Here is a 17,192-nt window from a genome sequence, read left to right on the forward strand (position 1 = left end):
TTTGCACAGAAGTGTATAAATAGCGCCTTGGGATGCGTAAGATAGCAAGTCTCTTAGAAAAGAAGATTTCATTCTTCTGCTAGGACAACTTCCATTGGAACAATGAAGTCGTGCGCTCTTCTTGTGCTCTTGGTGCTCTTTGCCACTGTTGTCATAGAAGGTGAGTGATATGAAGCACTTAAGATGATATGAAAAGTAAGAGTAAAGAAATAACTCACAATTGAGACCGAGATCCAGGCAGACAGTACCTCCGCTTAAGCGAGATTTATTTAGAAATGTTACATTTTACGAAACCTGACCAGAAGAGGCCGTGGCTAGAAAGGCATCAAATAAGATATTCTTAAAATGTAACATATATGATACATAAATTATAGCATCCAAGGGAATGACGTGACAGTATTCGGTAATTCAAACATTGCAGATAGGCAGTTGTGAATGCTTAATATAATGGGTCAATCCTATGCTTTTTAAACGTTACTTGACACAAACAAGTGTACATTCATTTACATTTCTATAAATCATTTTGATACTGTTGTTAAAAGATAGCTTGATAGGTGTTCAAAATAATTTTATTCTTTTTTTTACACGGTGAATCTGTTCGTTGCAGATCATTCTCAGAAATTAGTTAAATCCAAACAAATGTTTTTTTTTTTCTTTTCTTTGTCACCAGCCAAAAATGATACTAAGAAATTTCAAGGGACCTTGACCAGGAAAATGTGACTGGAGTTCAAACTGGTGCCGCGAGTTTTGTTTCGTGTTACTTGACTTCACTAGCATTTGGATTTAGCAATTTCATGCAAAATAAATCCCCGTGGACTTTAAGTAACATGCTCATTGTTACCCTTTATTATTTATATTTTATATAGAAACATCCAGCCAACCTAACCCTGCAGTGTTTGCAACCGCTGTGGCATGTATGTCAAAGCGTGAAATTGAACACATGGACTTGAACAATAAATATTTGTTCCTCTCTGTAAATTTATATCATTAGCATCTAGAAATTTCACTTAAAATACTTTCCTTGTGTCTTTCAAAAATATGCTAATCTTTGCCATTCATTTTTCAAATAGATACATCCGGGCAACCTAACCCTCCATTTTGCAACTGCTGTGGTCACAGGTGTCCCATCTTTCATGGGAGATGCTTTTGTTCCGGAAGACCTCCAAACTGCCACTGTCCTGCGAAAGATCTCCCAAAATAAAAAGGTGCTGTGTTCAGAGTGTACAAAGAAAATGCAAATCCACAGAAGAGACCTGTTTCACATAAAAGATACTATTATTGTGCCACACGGTGATTATTAAAACCAAGTAGTAAATTCCGCAAGTCAATCGGGTGACATTGTCTTGAGAGTGAATTATAATAATGGCTCATAAAGCAAAGGAAAACTGGGATACTGGCATCACAGAAAACTTCTTTAATGCCCGACGGTATAAGTATAAAAATCGAAAATAAAAACGTGAGGAACGGTCTTTTCAATTCTTGAGAGAGAGAGAGAGAGAGAGAGAGAGAGAGAGAGAAAGAGAGGGAGAGAGGGAGAGAGAGAGGGAGAGAGAGAGGAAGGAGAAGGGTGGGAGGAAAGGGAGAGAACCAGGTTGCGCTTGCGTATGTCATATGTTTCTATAGGCATTTATTTCCATTTTATTTTGTGATATAAGCTAATGCAAGTTATATAATAAACATTCAAATAAGTGAATAAAAAATGAAAACAGTAGCTGTAAATGGTCAATTTAATGCAACGGTTCATTATTTAACAGTTTATAATTACAATATATTTTGTTTTCAGAATAGCCTCCGTTGAGATGAAGTATGACCAGTTGAACTAGGGAACAAAACAGATAACAAGTCACTCAGCTTAATGTAAAGCTGCTGTATTTGGACTTTGTTTGTGAATTTTGAATTTTAAGTAGTCACAATAAAGTTTGTAGTAAATACGCCGTATTTACTGCATTGTTAAAGCTCGAATTCTACTGTCTTTGTCGATGTTGGTATGCTTCATACGCACATTGCACAAATTACCCATCTCTGTGAAATGTTGAGGCTCTTTCATTTATTTCATAAACATGAATAGAAAAGTAAACTTGTCAAGTTCGCTTCATTAGAATTAAATGCATTATCATCAGTCATAGGCTAGGACAATTTTACCCACACGTTAGAAGTAAGCCACATGATAAATAAATAAATAAATAAATAAATAAATAAATAAATAAATAAAAAGCCTATGAGACACCCTTTTTTGAAATTCTTATAGCCAATTTTCAATTAGAACTAAATCTTTTCAGTATTTTCAAACAATTATACACCATATGTTAAATAAATTCATCAGAAATATTGCTACACAATTTAAAAAATTAAGGTTGGACGGCTATGCCGTGCACATGAGTCTTAATGTTTCTTACAGTAAAGTTCAGATCATTCCATTTTCATGGAATATAGTGCCGCCAAAGCATTTCGAGTATCAAAATGTTTCCTGTTTTATTAATATAGATTCTTACTCATTATTTGTCAAATTCCTTGTAAATGGTGCCTACAGTTGTATTTCTGACACTTTTAAGCTACTCTTTTGATGTCATGTACAAAGATTTTACTGTATTCTCAATGTTTTTTGATTAAATACTTAACAGAAATAAAAAGTTTGCCAAACAAATTAAATTTTTAAAAGAAATACAGCTCTACATGTAATAATTTTGTTGCAATTTGATATCGAAAAAAAAGTTTTCAATTGAACTTAAACATAAACGTGTGTTATAATAATAATAATAATAATAATAATAATAATAATAATAATAATAATAATAATAATAATTGTAACGAAAATGCAGACATCCAATAAAAACAATATTACTTTCTACAAGCTCAGTGGGCTGCCATTCTGAACCAAGTTACGGGTAGGTCCGTGATTTTCAACAAATTACGACGCCTTGTATTGGTGAGTGATAACAAGTGGCTTAAACCTGAGTCACTACTCATTCAACCACCAGCACACATTTGCGTGAAGAATTCTTAAGAACTAAACATTTACTTGCAAAACAATGAAATAATTAAATGCAAATTATTAAAACTTATCAAACACAAAAAAAAAAAAATAATAAAAAAAATAAAAATTAAAATTAAAAAAAATCAGCAAACCGATGCTTATTAAGTTCAGTTGATGGAGCTTTCAAATACGAGCAGTAGTGAAGGTGCACTTGGGCCCAAACTGTTTTGAAACCATAGCAACAACAACATAGCAACCATTTTGGGCGCAAACTGTTTAGAAACCATAGCAATAACAACATAGCAACCATTTTGGGCGCAAACTGTTTAGAAACCATAGCAACAACAACATAGCAACCATTTTGGGCGCAAACTGTTTAGAAACAATTGCAGCAACAACATAGCAACCACTTTGAGCGCAAACTATGATGAAACCATAGCAACAGTTTTAAAATTAAAAATCAAACTCTTTTATAGCAGCCTTAGTGCATCTGCACTAAGGTTGAGGGATGTAAATAGCCGGTGACAATGGAGAGTGGAATGCCACGAACAATTGGGGTGTTGCTGTAGACGCAAAGGTTATATAGCGTTTGTGTGAATGGGGGTGCATGCGTAATAATAACAACGGTCACGCGTCTTAATAAAAGAGAACGAACAACGATCGTCTCGTGACAACACTGCCTGTTGTTTGTTTATTATTATTAGGCTTGTAACCCACCACCACCCAAGTGCAGAAATTACGACTCAAACTGTTTATAGCGACACCGTTTAAACAAACACCTAGGTTATTGAAATCATACTTTAGACTAGGCAACATCTCTTCAAACAACTCAATGTTAGTTTTCTTTAAAATCCATAAGGTAGTGTCGTAACGCTGTACGGTTGAATTTGTCTCTTTGAGTATTGAAATATGAAAGTCTTTGTATCTTTTTTGATTGAAGATTCCTCTTGATCGTCTTCAAACAATAGAGCTTAAGCAAAGAAACAACGCCTTATATGTAAATGCGAATTTCTTTAATAATGCCCTAATATGTAAATGCAAATTCTTTAATATTGCACTAAAAGGAATGAAATTAAATTTAAACAACTTAAACAATAGAACCTAGAAAACAAAACAAGTCCAAGTTAGTTTCTTTAAAATCCATAAGGTAGTGTCGTAACGCCGTCCGGTTGAATTTGTCTCTTTGTGTATTGGAATCTGTAAGTCTTTGTCTCTTTTATGGAATGGAGAGTTTTTGATTGAGGGTTTCTCTTGATCGTATTAGAAGATACAACAACATTACTTGGCCCCGTGCCGTGAACCATGTTCAACATGGTTTCATAGTTAACAGTTTGAGCTGATGTATAGTTCAGACTGATGCCTTTTACCTTACAAACGGTCTTCCCATTTTTCGTAACGTAGGCATAATTCTTTGGCCCCCCAGACACGAAGTGGGTTATGTAATCGTTCTGGTCTAGTTCATCGGTGAAGTCGCCCAAATATGACCCCATGATGGAGTTTAAATACTTTTCTGTTTCGGGGTTTCCGTCATCGAGGAAAATGATTGAATCCGTATCAAAATACAACACTTTTTCATTTAGGACTTCCAATGCCTCATATAATACCATCCGTGCATGTGCAGTTGTGTATGCTGCAACGATCACGTTCGTATTTGACGATTGAGGCTCAAATCCGCTGTGATGTTGATATTGGACTTCAACCATATCATCGTTCAGGAAAAGTACATTTGTGACGTCTAGAGATCTGTTCAGCAGTATGTTAAAGTACATCTCTACGTCACTGACGTATTTGGACTGGACCATGTTGGTTCTTTGTCCGAATTTACCTGAAAAGATAGTTCGATCACAATGACATAAATTTTTATATGCGTGCACGATAGTGTACAACGCTCAACATCGGCTGCATTGTAACTTTAAAACAATGGAAAAATTACTGGGTAACAAACAAATAAAAGAAGGATGCCACCTACCCCAAAAACTGTTTAACATCAATTTTGAGAGAGCTCTTAAGCCTGGGTTCTTCTCTATGTTTTCCAGGTTCAAATGTATCCCTTCTTTTTCAGCATATTGGTGGACGTAACTTTGTTTTTTCTCGGGTGTCTCGCAACTTGAAGGGTATCCGCTGGCCTCTTGTTTAAGTTTGAGGAAAGTGTCGATGTACTCAGCGAATAAACCACCCTCTTGGCGTTCGGGATTGTACGTGCTGGTAAAACGATAGTGCCATACTTCGTGGAAACGAACTATGGTGTACCCTTTTGAGACCGCCTTTTTTAATTCTGCAGAAACCCACGTACCTGTTAAGCTACGTTCTGTATTAGTATGGCGACATGCTTTTTGTTCACAGTTAGTAGCACACGTTCTACACAGAGTGAATACTAACTTTTTGTTAATCCTGAGTGGTAATACAGGATGGAAGAGCTTTCTCGGGGGAAGAACGGTACAAAGTATCAGTCCTTCGTAGTCGTCAAGGTCACCAAAATTTTCAGTAATAATTTCGGGGTGCTGTAGGGGATATGGTTTGTATTTGTTAACAAAAGGATAAAGGCTACATACATCAATGTATCTTATCTTTTCATTTCGATTCGTTTGACAAAATAACTTGATAGCATTTGTTCGTCCACCGTAAAAAGCTTCTCGGGGGTCAATTCTTTCTTGAATTTCTACACCGTTAACGAAATGCAACACTTCAGCGTTTTCTTTCACGAACCGGTCAAAATCGCATTCCCATATTTCTTCGTAGTTCATTCCAAGGTTCTCTAAATACGTTTGTTTTCGCACCGTTTTTTCGAAAAGCGCACTCATAGACAATTTACTTATTGGATTTTGATAATCAGAGGAATAGCACCGCGGGCAGCCGTGATAGAAACAACCGTGAAACTCATAGACTGTGTTTGTTGCAGCGGCCCAGCCGTCAACCCTGTACATCCCAAATCGTTTTTCTCCACCGTTGTGCGAGTGTTGTATGAAAACATCATCGCGGTTTGCGACGTAACCTAACCATTTTCGTGCTTTTGCTGATGTTTTGTGTTTTATTACATAGCCGCCTCGTGGAATTATACCGATTGTATCTGCCTTTAAAAAAAGGGTTCGATATACCAAATTACAGGCACCGGCTATCGTAATTGCTGAATGGAAAACCTCAATTTTTTGTCCCTTTTGTTCCGTAATATCTATAAATATTTGTCTAAATTTGAGACAAGCTTTGCGCAGTATAACAACGTCCATGATACAATAAATAAGTAACTCGTTTTGAAAATCGAACGTATGTTCTTTTGTCACCTGCTCATTGTACCACACAAAGAATTTTTTCCTTGCGTCTGACGACATTGATGCAACGCCATAGTAGTGTGCGGGAGGCATGTTTCCAACGTAATTTTGATTTTCAGGTGTGTTAAAAAGATGAGGGAAATACCCCTTACATAAAGATCGATTCAATCCAAAGGCATCGGGTAACTTACTGAGTGCCATCGGAAGAAAATTGAACGAATCAATGATACTGATTTTGCCTACGCTTATGGAAAGGACTTTACTTCCTCGCATTATCACCTTGGGCTTTATGCCCTGATCGCGCAACCATGCAAGGATGTAATAAGAATCGTAACCGCTGTTATAATGCGCAATGGCAACGGCTCCGTCATCGATAGGTTCTCCTTGTAGTCCGTCTTGCGGAAACATTTGTTCAGAACCAAAAAGCCATTCGCAAAAATTATCACGACAATCGGACCCTTTAAAAATGTGTTCTCGATCTCCGCATCTTTCACAGACGCTTTCGGAGGTCACCTCGGAATCTAAACAGTAAAGACATACCCTGTGTGCCACAACTAAATTAGCTTCGTGCAAACCATTGTTAGTCTGCATGGCTTCAAAGTCAAAGAAAATAAATGGCCGTCTTGTACTGTTATTAAGATTTTTCTTTTTTCTCTTTTTACGTGTAGAGGTTGACGGGTGATCTGTTTCTTCTTCGGATGTCGAAGACGCTTGCTCGGACTCGTCATTTTCACGAACGTTTTGGAAAAGAAAACTTTTAGACTGTTTCTTTAAGGGTTGCATGTAGCACAGATGGCCTTTTCGCACCTGTCTTTTGCAAGTCTCGCATTTGTATGAAAAACAAATGTGCGTCTTTTTGTTTTGCCTGTTGACAAATGCATGGCATATTTCGCAAGCGAAAAATAACTGGCATGTTGAGATGCCCTTTTCGTTCGTTGCGAGGTGATTGCGGTAACAGTGAGCAGAGACAAAAAATCTGTTGCACGATCTGCATGGGGTCCAATTTTGCAATTCACATTTGGACGTACCCCTGCAATATGGACAGCTATTTGCACACATGTGCAAATATTTATTATTGTATCCTTTTCCACATTTCGTGCAAAAAAAAGCTGTCGACAAAAACCCAGTCACTGACGATATGACATCGAAATGACGTTTATAGTAAAACAGGAATATTTGTTTTTGCCTGGACGGTCCTTTAAAAATTGCACTCATAAAATGCTCTCCCGAATACACAAAAATTTGGTAATCGGTGATAAAATCTTGGAAAGCTTTTACCTCCGGTAAACCGCAAGGTCCCTCGGGTACATTTGCTAGCCTATGTAACTCTTTGGCTAATTTGAGCTGTTCGTAACAGTTGCGGTTAAGTATCGTTTTTAAATTGGGTACTTTCTCTAACTTTGCTTTTGCAACAACGAGTGCTCTCGCTAAACAAAGCTGATCGTTCGCGCCATTATGAATTTGAACAATGGAACGTTTTCTTTGTAACCATTGTTTCATTCCCATTGATTCGCGACGAACCCTCCCCGACCCCGGTTCTGGAAGTTGAATATGGCACACTGTCAATACTATTGTGGAATCTAGGCGAAATTCTTCGTGCGATTGGATTACTCTCATTAATTCGTGAAGAAAAAGCGAAGTTGTAAGCTCTGAAACTCGAACGAAACGAATAGAAATGGGGTGATCTAGAGACGTAGATTGCATAACCACTCTAATGAGATCGTCCGGGCTCATAGCTCTCGTGATTTCGGAAAAAATGCTATCAAATATTTTGTGCACCAGTTCTATTGCAGAATTAAGCGGAGCATGTTCGAGGTGTTGAAATGCTAGATCGTAATCGGTACAAGTTGTGGCAAATTTTTTATTTTTACGTTCTTTCACATTTGTTATCACATAATAATCATTTGGGTTAAAATTACCATCAAATTCACCGACCATTCCTTCGCTATCTGTAGGGGCTCCCCCTCCCCACAAACCATTTTCACCTACACCATCATCATTACTTTGGTTAAGAAACGATACAATATCGTCTAAATCACTGTCGTCAGGGGGTAAAAGCGCCGTGTCTAAGTTATTAAAAAGATCGTCTATCACGTTGTCGTCAAGAAGATTGGTGCCACTGACTCCGTTTTCTGCTTTTTTGTCGGGATCTAAAGGCTCAACCTCTCCCCACAACCCGTTTTCACATGCAGCGTCATTAGTTTGTTCGTCCTGATTAAGTAACTCTGTCAAATCATCCAAAGCACTTTCGCTCGAGGGTGGAAATTCCGTGTCTAAATCTCTAAAAAGACCGTCTATCACGTCACTGTCACTATCGGATTTGGCGCGCTTAGCGTTTACGCTACCGTTGTCGTTGTCAGAGAAAACAGAATCGGTAACACTATCTTCCCCAAGCTCTGTTAAACTACGGGATCTTTTTGGACTACTACTAGTGCTACTGCAAGTATTGCTATTACTATTCATATCTATCACTTTTTACGTTCTGCAATACTACTTAATCGTTTGGCGTATTTATCTAACAAATACTGGCCGTACACTCTAAATAGTAGTGTTTGATCTTTTCTAGGCAGTGCTTGATACTTACTACTTAAACGGTAGGCAAAAAAATCTAACAAATATTGTCCGTGCACTTCAAATAATTCTACTTGCTCTTTTCTAGGCAGTGTGTGATATTTTTTTTCTAAATAATCGCATATAGCGTTTTCTAAATGACTATATGATAAATCTAATGCTATTGTTAGTAGTTGTCCTAAATTGTAATGATCTAAAATTTTAACCACTATGTCCGAACTAAGGACGGTCAAGGGGAACGGGTTCTCTTTCCATACGCTATCGTCGTACATTCCCTAAACACAGAAAAAAAAAATCGAAATGGTCAAAATGTTCTATATGATATCTGTAATGCAAATTTTAATAAAATTCTGTCCTTACTCGTTGAATCCACTAAATTATGACTTACCTGTTTGCTAAATTCGGCTGGAGGAGAACGTAGTTTAGTTTCAGCGCTGCCTGGGAAAAGCAATATACTGAAGTAATGTAAAATCGCTCTTTTTATAAGAAAATTTGTGAGTGACAGCAAACTCAAAGGACTACATGTTATATAGTATCGGACGATCTTGTTCTTGACCAATCGGAAAAATAATTGGTAAGACCCACCCCCTTTTTCTTGTAAGAACGAAGTACAAATTTTGACTTGGTCCGCAGCCAAGGAAAATATTATTTTTCGTTATAAATCCGCATTAGCGAAGTTAAGACGAACGTTTCAGAAAATTAAGAATATTATGCAATTTTTCCTCGTTTTGTTCCGTGGGTGAAAAAATTCTTTGAACGAGCATCGAAGTACTAAATTTGGTTTGATCCGTATCCAAGGGAAATATTATTTCTCGTTATAAATCTGTATAAGCTAAGCTTAGTCCATCGTTTTCAGATTCTGAGACCTTTTGTTTATAGCATTGTGAGAAATTTGACACAGGTCCTAAATTTAGAATTCGGTCGAAGAAAGCTGGACAAATAATATGATCGTTAGGCAGACTTGGGAAACATTTTAATCCGGTTCAAACCCCAAGTGCCTGATAGCCTAAATACTACCTTTCAACTAGACGCTTCAATTCATTAGAGTTCAAAAGAGCCGTTTATCTTGAACATCAATGGCAATAAGTTTTTAAATACCACCCAATACGCTGTTACACCACATTAAATACACGTTATTCACTGATTAAATTGGTGACCGAAATTTGAAACAGTCTACTGCTTAATACAACATGGAAAATCAGAAGTGGATTGTCTTGATATAACTTGATCAATCTGTCAATAAAGGTGCACATATATCACGTGATGTAAACAATAGCAAAGACAAACGAGTTTTTTTGTTTTTATTTCTTTCAAAGTTAGTCAAAAATGTTGATATAAATGAACGTGTAACAGACAACATGTGTCACTTTACTTTCTTAATAGTCTGAAATGTATGAGTTGAGACTTAAACATCCCTTTACAGCTTTGGTAGCGGGGCCCACTGGATCAGGTAAAACAGTATGGGTAAAAAAACTCTTGGTCAATGCTCAAGCGATGATTTTTCCCCCACCTCAGAAGATCGTGTATTGTTACGACATATGGCAATCGCTGTACGCCGAAATGCAGAGTGAATACCCTGATACGATTACGTTCCTTAAAGGCATTCCGTCCGATTTAGATGACGCAAGTTTTTTTAATCCTCTAACAAATAATCTCATTGTACTGGATGATCTGTACGCTGAGGGGGGAGATGATACTCGAATACGAGACCTTTTCACAAAGGGCTCTCATCATCGTAATGTCAGTGTTCTGCTGATTTCACAAAACTTATTTCCCAAGGAAAAACATGCCAGAACTATATCGCTGAACTGTCATTACTTAGTTTTGTTCAAGAATCCTAGAGACTCTTTGCAAGTCAAAACGTTGGGAATACAAATGTACCCGAACGACGTTAAGGAATTTCTAAATGTTTATAAAGAGGTTACATCCGATGCACACGCTTATTTGTTAATAGACCTCACGCAAGCTTGCCCGGATCAGATTCGTCTACGCACAAATATATTTCCCGGAGAAACTCATTACGCTTACATGCGTCTAGCGTGAGTGTTAACGGTGGCTGTAACATGAAAGCTGAGACCAGGAAGATATTTAACGTTCATGTAAAGTTGCTTTCATCAGCTGACAAGAAATTGATAAAAGCTGTCATAGAGAATTCTCCCTACGACCTCGTTCGAATCTTATGTAATTACGCTGCTAATTTACTGTACAACAAGCATATTAAACTGAACTCGAAGGACAAATTGTTGTTACGCCGAAATAGGTACACCATCCTTCAACTGGCTGATAAGAGAGTCTCCATACAAAGAAAGAAAAGGCTTTTGTTACGAAACATTTCTGCTGTTAAAGCAATATTAAACCCTGCATCAAAACATGTCAGTCTTTAAAAAAATGGTATTAATTAGCGAAGGTGAATTAAACGCCTTGAAACAGAGGGTAAACAGCAATTATTCACCTCTACGGGAAGAGACACTGCAGTTGCAAAATGAAATGACAAAGACTATGCAAAGAAGTGACATACCTTTTGACCAAAAAATGAAAATGTACAATGATTTGCAAGTGCAATATTTGAAGATTGCACGGAAGAAGGACCCGGTTGCCGTGGTGGTGCAGAATTCGTCAGTGTCTTCAGACACACGCCCTCTGCAAAACTCGCCTCTCAGCCCTACCATCAAGACAGAAAAACCTCCCGTCAGACTTAACGAAGAAATATTAGACTCGGTTCCGCAAAAGATGAGAAGGAAGGCTGAAGTAGTGTTGAGATATGTCTAAAAATCCTAATGTGTTGTCATATAATGAACAGGGGGAGTTAAAATTCAACGGTAGAGTCGTTCAGGGGACAAATGTAATAGATTTGGTCCACGATTTATATGTACCGCGCAAGAGTTTCAACCCACCTGGGCTTTCTCTCTTTTTACAAGGTTTAAAACGTATTAATGTGCCGTTAAGTAACATCATGAACATAAAGCGCCGTAAACAGCTTATGACGGGGGACGCATCTTCCAGTCAAACCCAGAGAGGTTCGGGAAAAAATTTCAAGTCAAAATTCAACATATATTGAAAGAAAACATTACAATAAGGCATATTGTTACAATATAATTACTTTATTTTAGTTGAATAAATGTGTTCAGTACATAATTCGAAGTGATTTCTTTGATCGACACGCTTGGAAACTCGTATTTACAATGCAGGGTATGGTAAAATTTGTATTTACATAATCATACACCAATATATCGTTGAATTGCTTATCGTTAGTAAAACTTCTTAGAATCTGATCTAATTTCTTCCCGCGAGAACGGTTCATTACGTAATATATACAGTACTGTCCACACACTTTGGTATACTCGCTCTGTAATGTTCTGGTGTTAAATGTCCAGGCAGATCTAGAGTTTTTGTCTAAAAAACGTTTAAAAGCGTCATTATAATAATACGGAGCACTGCCGTAGGAGTCAAAAAATTCCCCACTTCCGTTTTCATCAAAGTAAAAGGCGACCCAATGTTGTCCGGGCTTGTAATGTGGATCTGTATTACAAATAAAACAGGCGGGAAAATGCTGTATTTTTTCTGGCAACGTGTCCGATGCAAACACTCCCTGAAAACGAGTACTTGTACTTGCGTCAGCCTTAAGAATATACTCAATCTGTCTGGTATTCATTTTCAATATTCGACGTAAACGCTGCGGCGTTGATCTATCTTAATGACAGAATCGAATTCTGCCATTACAATTAATACACTATTTGAAACAGCCTTCCCAAACTCCATGGAAATATTAAGGCTCCCTTGTTTAGTTGGTGTCACGTAATTTTCAAAACTTTTATCTGATGTCAGGTCAAAGCCAAACAGGGTGTACCCGTACAAGTAGTCCATTCTATCAAAACCCACATTTTCTTCTCCGGTTGCTGCACCAACGGATTTTAATAGGTCGAAGTAAGGCCTAATGCAACCAAAGCCTCCGTTTACGTTAAAATCTAGATTGTAAGGTTTAAAAGGTATTTGCTCCCCTGCCACCGTTAAGCGTAGCTGTCTCAAATCATTGTTTTTAAAATTAAACGGGTTTTTTTCATAATCGCCGCTAAAAGCATCATCGTCAACAAGTCCAAGGACAATGCGTTTCGGCATTTTTCCGATGAAATCATTGTCTAAATTTACATTTCTGTTTCCATTTGGAAAATTGATGACTTTTAATTCTCTTCGAGCCATGGGATAACACGCCACATGTTTGGTTAAAATACTCTCGTGGGCCAACTTAAGCCTATCAGACACCTTGACTCTCCTTACAAATAGAGATATGTTATTGATAAAAAACTTCTCGTCTTTTTCCTGTGTTTCCGACATCAAACAAAATGCCTGCGGTGTTCTCCTCAATTTTATTCGCATGTCTATGTTATTTAGGAGTAGTTTATCTTGGTTTGCCAAATCGAATTTCAGTCGTCCGTACATCTCCACGCTTCTACTGCGTTGAAACCATCGGTAGCGATCTGACAGTCCATCATTTCCGGGGTCACCGTCGACATCTGTAGCGTTCATTTGTCCTGGCGTGTCTTGGTACCACATCTCACTCCTCATCCACGTTTCTTTAGCATTTTTCCCATAATACAATAAATTTTCTAGATATGCTCGATAGGGATAGGTGTTTTGACTCAGGGTTATCAAATGATCGTTCAGCTCTATGTCCACGGATGAGAATAACGAGTGAAGCGTGTTGTTCACGACGCATGTATTTTGACCAATATTGATATCACTTCCGTCTGCCTTCACGACTTTTCCATCCACGAACAGGTTTATATGAGACGGATCAATATATTCGTCGGGCGTGCCTTTGATGACAAATTCGACGACTTGGGATTCCTGATTTATAAAAGTAACCGGTCTTACTTCTTCGACCGAGTCTGCTAAAATATCTGACTGGTAATTTCTAAAATTCGTGAATAAATCCAGTTCTGTCTTCACGATTGGGTCACCCATGTCTAAAAGTTTGTATTTCGTGTCTTTGTTGGACGCGTCCGCTTTGTCTTCTTTACTTTAGTGCTTCTGGTCACTTTAGGTGTGCTATGTTTTTTTATAGCCATAGAGTTTAAAGCTTTCCTCACGACGTCACCGTTAACATACAATTTAGCCTTTGATGCAGGTCTCTTAATAGCTTTTCTTTTTACAACAGATCGTTGTGTATTCTTTGGACTGGTAGACCTTTTTACTTGGAGTATTTCACCGTGTCGGGATGGAATTAATCTACTCCCCCCTCTCTGAGTTCGTGAACCATGGAATTTGTTAATAGAACTCCCACCTGCCTGTGCCTCGTATCTTTTCAATAGTGCTACGTAAACCGGATCCATGGTTACAGTAAACTTTTTCGACGAAAATGAAGTGTCGCAATAGCCTTCCCGCTATCAAAATGCACAAGTTCACCAGTGTCACAACTTATATCTATTCGAATAGTATCGATCTCACGCCGATTCAAAGGGATGTAAATAGGCGAATCAAATGTCTTTGTTACAACTTCGTCCTGTCTACCATTGATGCCTACGATCCTCAGTAAATTTGCAGACGCGTCTCCCACCAACTGGTTTTGTATGATATCAGCGTATACGTAGAGAGCATTTAAACCTAGCGTCATGTTTGGGGGGTGAGGGGCTATAGTGTCCGATGTAACCCGAGTATCCTTTAACCAACCTAACATTTTTCCGATATCGTCGGTAAAATTAATACTCGCACCTGAACGTAAATGAACCGTCACTCTTCTTAAAGTGATATTATAGCCGAGTGTCACGTTCGACTGACCCAGTTTAATCATGCCGTCATGGATCGCCGTTATAAGATCGTTTACCGTAGGATAATATCCTCCTTGAACGAGTAAAGTTTGTGTTCCGTGGCCGTCGAAATAAGTTATGGAACTGTCTTTTAAATTTTTCCACGTTTTCGGATATTGCAGCTCGACTAATGCGACTTCGTAGTCACCATCTAAACGCAAAGTCGATGACAATTTTGTTTGAAATGACTCAGGTCTATTGTTAGGAAAATACTTGAAGCTGCTGTTGGAAGGTAAGATAACATGAAAAGACGACGCCATCGTTTCAAATGATGCTGTGGACAAAGTGAAAAATCACTTATACTTTTTTCAAATCCGCTGCTCTCACCCAGCTGTTAAATTCCTGTGAGTATCCTTCCCATTTCACAAGAATCTGTTTGGATTTACCCTTGCCTCTAGATTTAATTATTTTCTCAATACGATACACGTCGTCTGTTTTTAAAACTTTAATCATTTCAGGCTCGTACATAACACCTGCTATTTGTTCCCCATTGTAATCCATCACTTTGTAAACGGGGGGTGTTCTATCAATACGTCGTGTTATGGTAAACAATTCCTGTGTCCAACCCCGTTCATATCCTTTGGCAAAAGGGGACCTGTACGTACTCAACCTCACAGTATCACCAACTTTGAATTTAAACTTTATCTTTCTTTTTTCTTGTCTATGTAAGTTATTCCATACGATATCGGCATTTCCAGGGTTTACATCGACAGGACGCATTTTTATACTACGATGTACTGCATGATTATAACCATTCATCAATTTGGCTAAAACTGTCACATACGTTAATGTGTTATTAGCTGTGAAGTATCTATACATTTTCGATTTAAAAGTTCGATTCCATCTCTCTATTACTGACGATTTTCTTTCACTTTTTGTATTGAAAAAATGAATTTTTTGTTCTCTGAGAAAAGCTTGAAATTTCCTATTGGTAAACTCTGTTCCAGCATCCGTTTGAAGCGTATTAGGTTTTCTTCCTTCGCCTAAAACTTTCTTAAATGCCCTCAAAACGCTTTCCGTACTCTTTGACTTCATAGGAACTGCCCAAGCATATTTAGAAAACACATCTATGACGGTCAAAATGAATTTCATTCCTTTGTTGTATTTTGATAATTTGCTTAAATCGACTAAATCTGCCTGCCATTGGTCATCAATGTAACTGACAACGACACGGTTTGTTTTAAAATGTTTTCTCGCAGGGGCATGCAATGTGTAAGTATCTTGGTTGGATAAAAAATCTCTTATTTGATCGATACCAATATTCTTGTTGTCTTTTTTAACCGCACGGTACAGTTTTGAAACGCCGCCGTAGCTGGCTGGATTGTTCGCATCGTAATATATTTCGTTTAGGTACGTTTTTGTCTTTTCGTTTTTCATCCTGGTTACAAAGAGGATTTACGTGACTGATTCTTTTTATTCACACAGCAAAGCAGGTTTTTTATGTGCTTCCAAAGTTTCGACAATGCATTAGATGGCGACGCTTTTTCTGGAGCAATGATTCCATCCGCTTGGTCAGATTTTACAGTAACATCAGCTTTTCCGTGACAACACACAATAAGAAATCTTATATCTCCACATTCGAGTCCAGCAGATGGACCTACACCAGCCATTATATCTTAACTCTTTGCATGCACAACGTTAAATGGTTTAAAAACAAATAAACGGCTTTTAAAATAGAGAATAGTACTTCGGCGCTGGCGGCCATGGCTCTGCTTCGGTAAGGCTGTGGAGCAGCGTCTTAACGGTACTGGGAACGCGCACAGAAGTCGATTTATTACTGGATACGACAAAGAGATTAACAAACTCTTTGCGTTTTTCGGGTGTTAGTGGAACATTGAAACGATTCTTTAATCTCCCCTCTACAGAATTCATGGTGCAGTGAGGGTTGTGTCTCTCGTGCTCGGGGTCTACCGCGTCTCTCAACGGATCCCAATTTTTCAGGCTTAAACGACAATAAAAACACTTGACGGTATCGTCAGTGAATGCAGTGTCAGGGTCCCTGTAAAACCCACCGATAGCTAATGGAATAGGATTGATGAGAACTTTACCCGGCCAGTTGATGAAGCTTAATATTCTTTGTTCTTCATTTGCAAAGGGTACTAGGTAATCTACGTGATCACCGTCTACAGAAACGTCGTAATCATCCATTCTCACTTGTGCGTTAGATCGGTTGAAAATGACTATCTTTGTTTCACTTTCTCGCTTTTATATCAAAGTCTCAGTTGTATATTAAATTAAAAAGTTGACCAATCAATTTCTATTACGTGTAAAATCACATAAACAACAAACGCATCATTTCTACCTAATTTTTTTTTTTATTTATTCACTTTTTTTTCAAACACAATACACATCTAGCCAAACAGCAATACAAGTACTTAATAGCAAAATACTCTTTGTTGTCATCCATACATTTACAGCTCTGTACAAGGAGTAAAGCAAAATGAAATCAAATTCACAGCAGTGCAGTTACTCTATAATAGCACTCTATTGTCATCGTCCACGTGTTTACAGTTCCGCACAATCAAATATGTATACAATGGCCAACAAAAATACACGCGTGCAGCTACCTTGTATTCA

At 37.9% G+C, this 17,192-nt stretch overlaps 2 protein-coding genes and 1 long non-coding RNA gene across 3 annotated transcripts; 1 reads left to right on the forward strand and 2 right to left on the reverse strand.

Annotated features, from left to right (window-relative positions):
- Positions 1–1,962, forward strand: LOC106176603 (uncharacterized). Its single transcript, XR_001239770.2, has 3 exons — positions 1–160; positions 1,071–1,205; positions 1,784–1,962. It is a non-coding gene; the product is annotated as an uncharacterized LOC106176603 (long non-coding RNA).
- A 1,213-nt stretch (positions 1,963–3,175) lies between these two features.
- LOC147760463 (uncharacterized) lies at positions 3,176–9,066 on the reverse strand. Its single transcript, XM_086994505.1, has 2 exons — positions 4,944–9,066; positions 3,176–4,799 (listed from the first exon to the last, which is right to left on the reverse strand). Exons 1-2 carry the CDS (start codon positions 8,701–8,703, stop codon positions 4,108–4,110), a joined length of 4,452 nt encoding a protein of 1,483 aa, XP_086850631.1. The 5' UTR covers positions 8,704–9,066; the 3' UTR covers positions 3,176–4,107.
- Positions 9,067–12,465: 3,399 nt separating this feature from the next.
- LOC147760464 (uncharacterized protein F54H12.2-like) lies at positions 12,466–13,773 on the reverse strand. Its single transcript, XM_087018780.1, has one exon. It carries the CDS (start codon positions 13,771–13,773, stop codon positions 12,466–12,468), a length of 1,308 nt encoding a protein of 435 aa, XP_086874906.1.
- Between the last annotated feature and the right edge of the window lie 3,419 nt (positions 13,774–17,192).

The sequence above is a fragment of the Lingula anatina genome, chromosome 8, assembly GCF_051362555.1.
Source record: "Lingula anatina isolate TDL-2025a chromosome 8, LinAna3.0, whole genome shotgun sequence".
NCBI lineage: Eukaryota > Metazoa > Brachiopoda > Lingulata > Lingulida > Lingulidae > Lingula > Lingula anatina.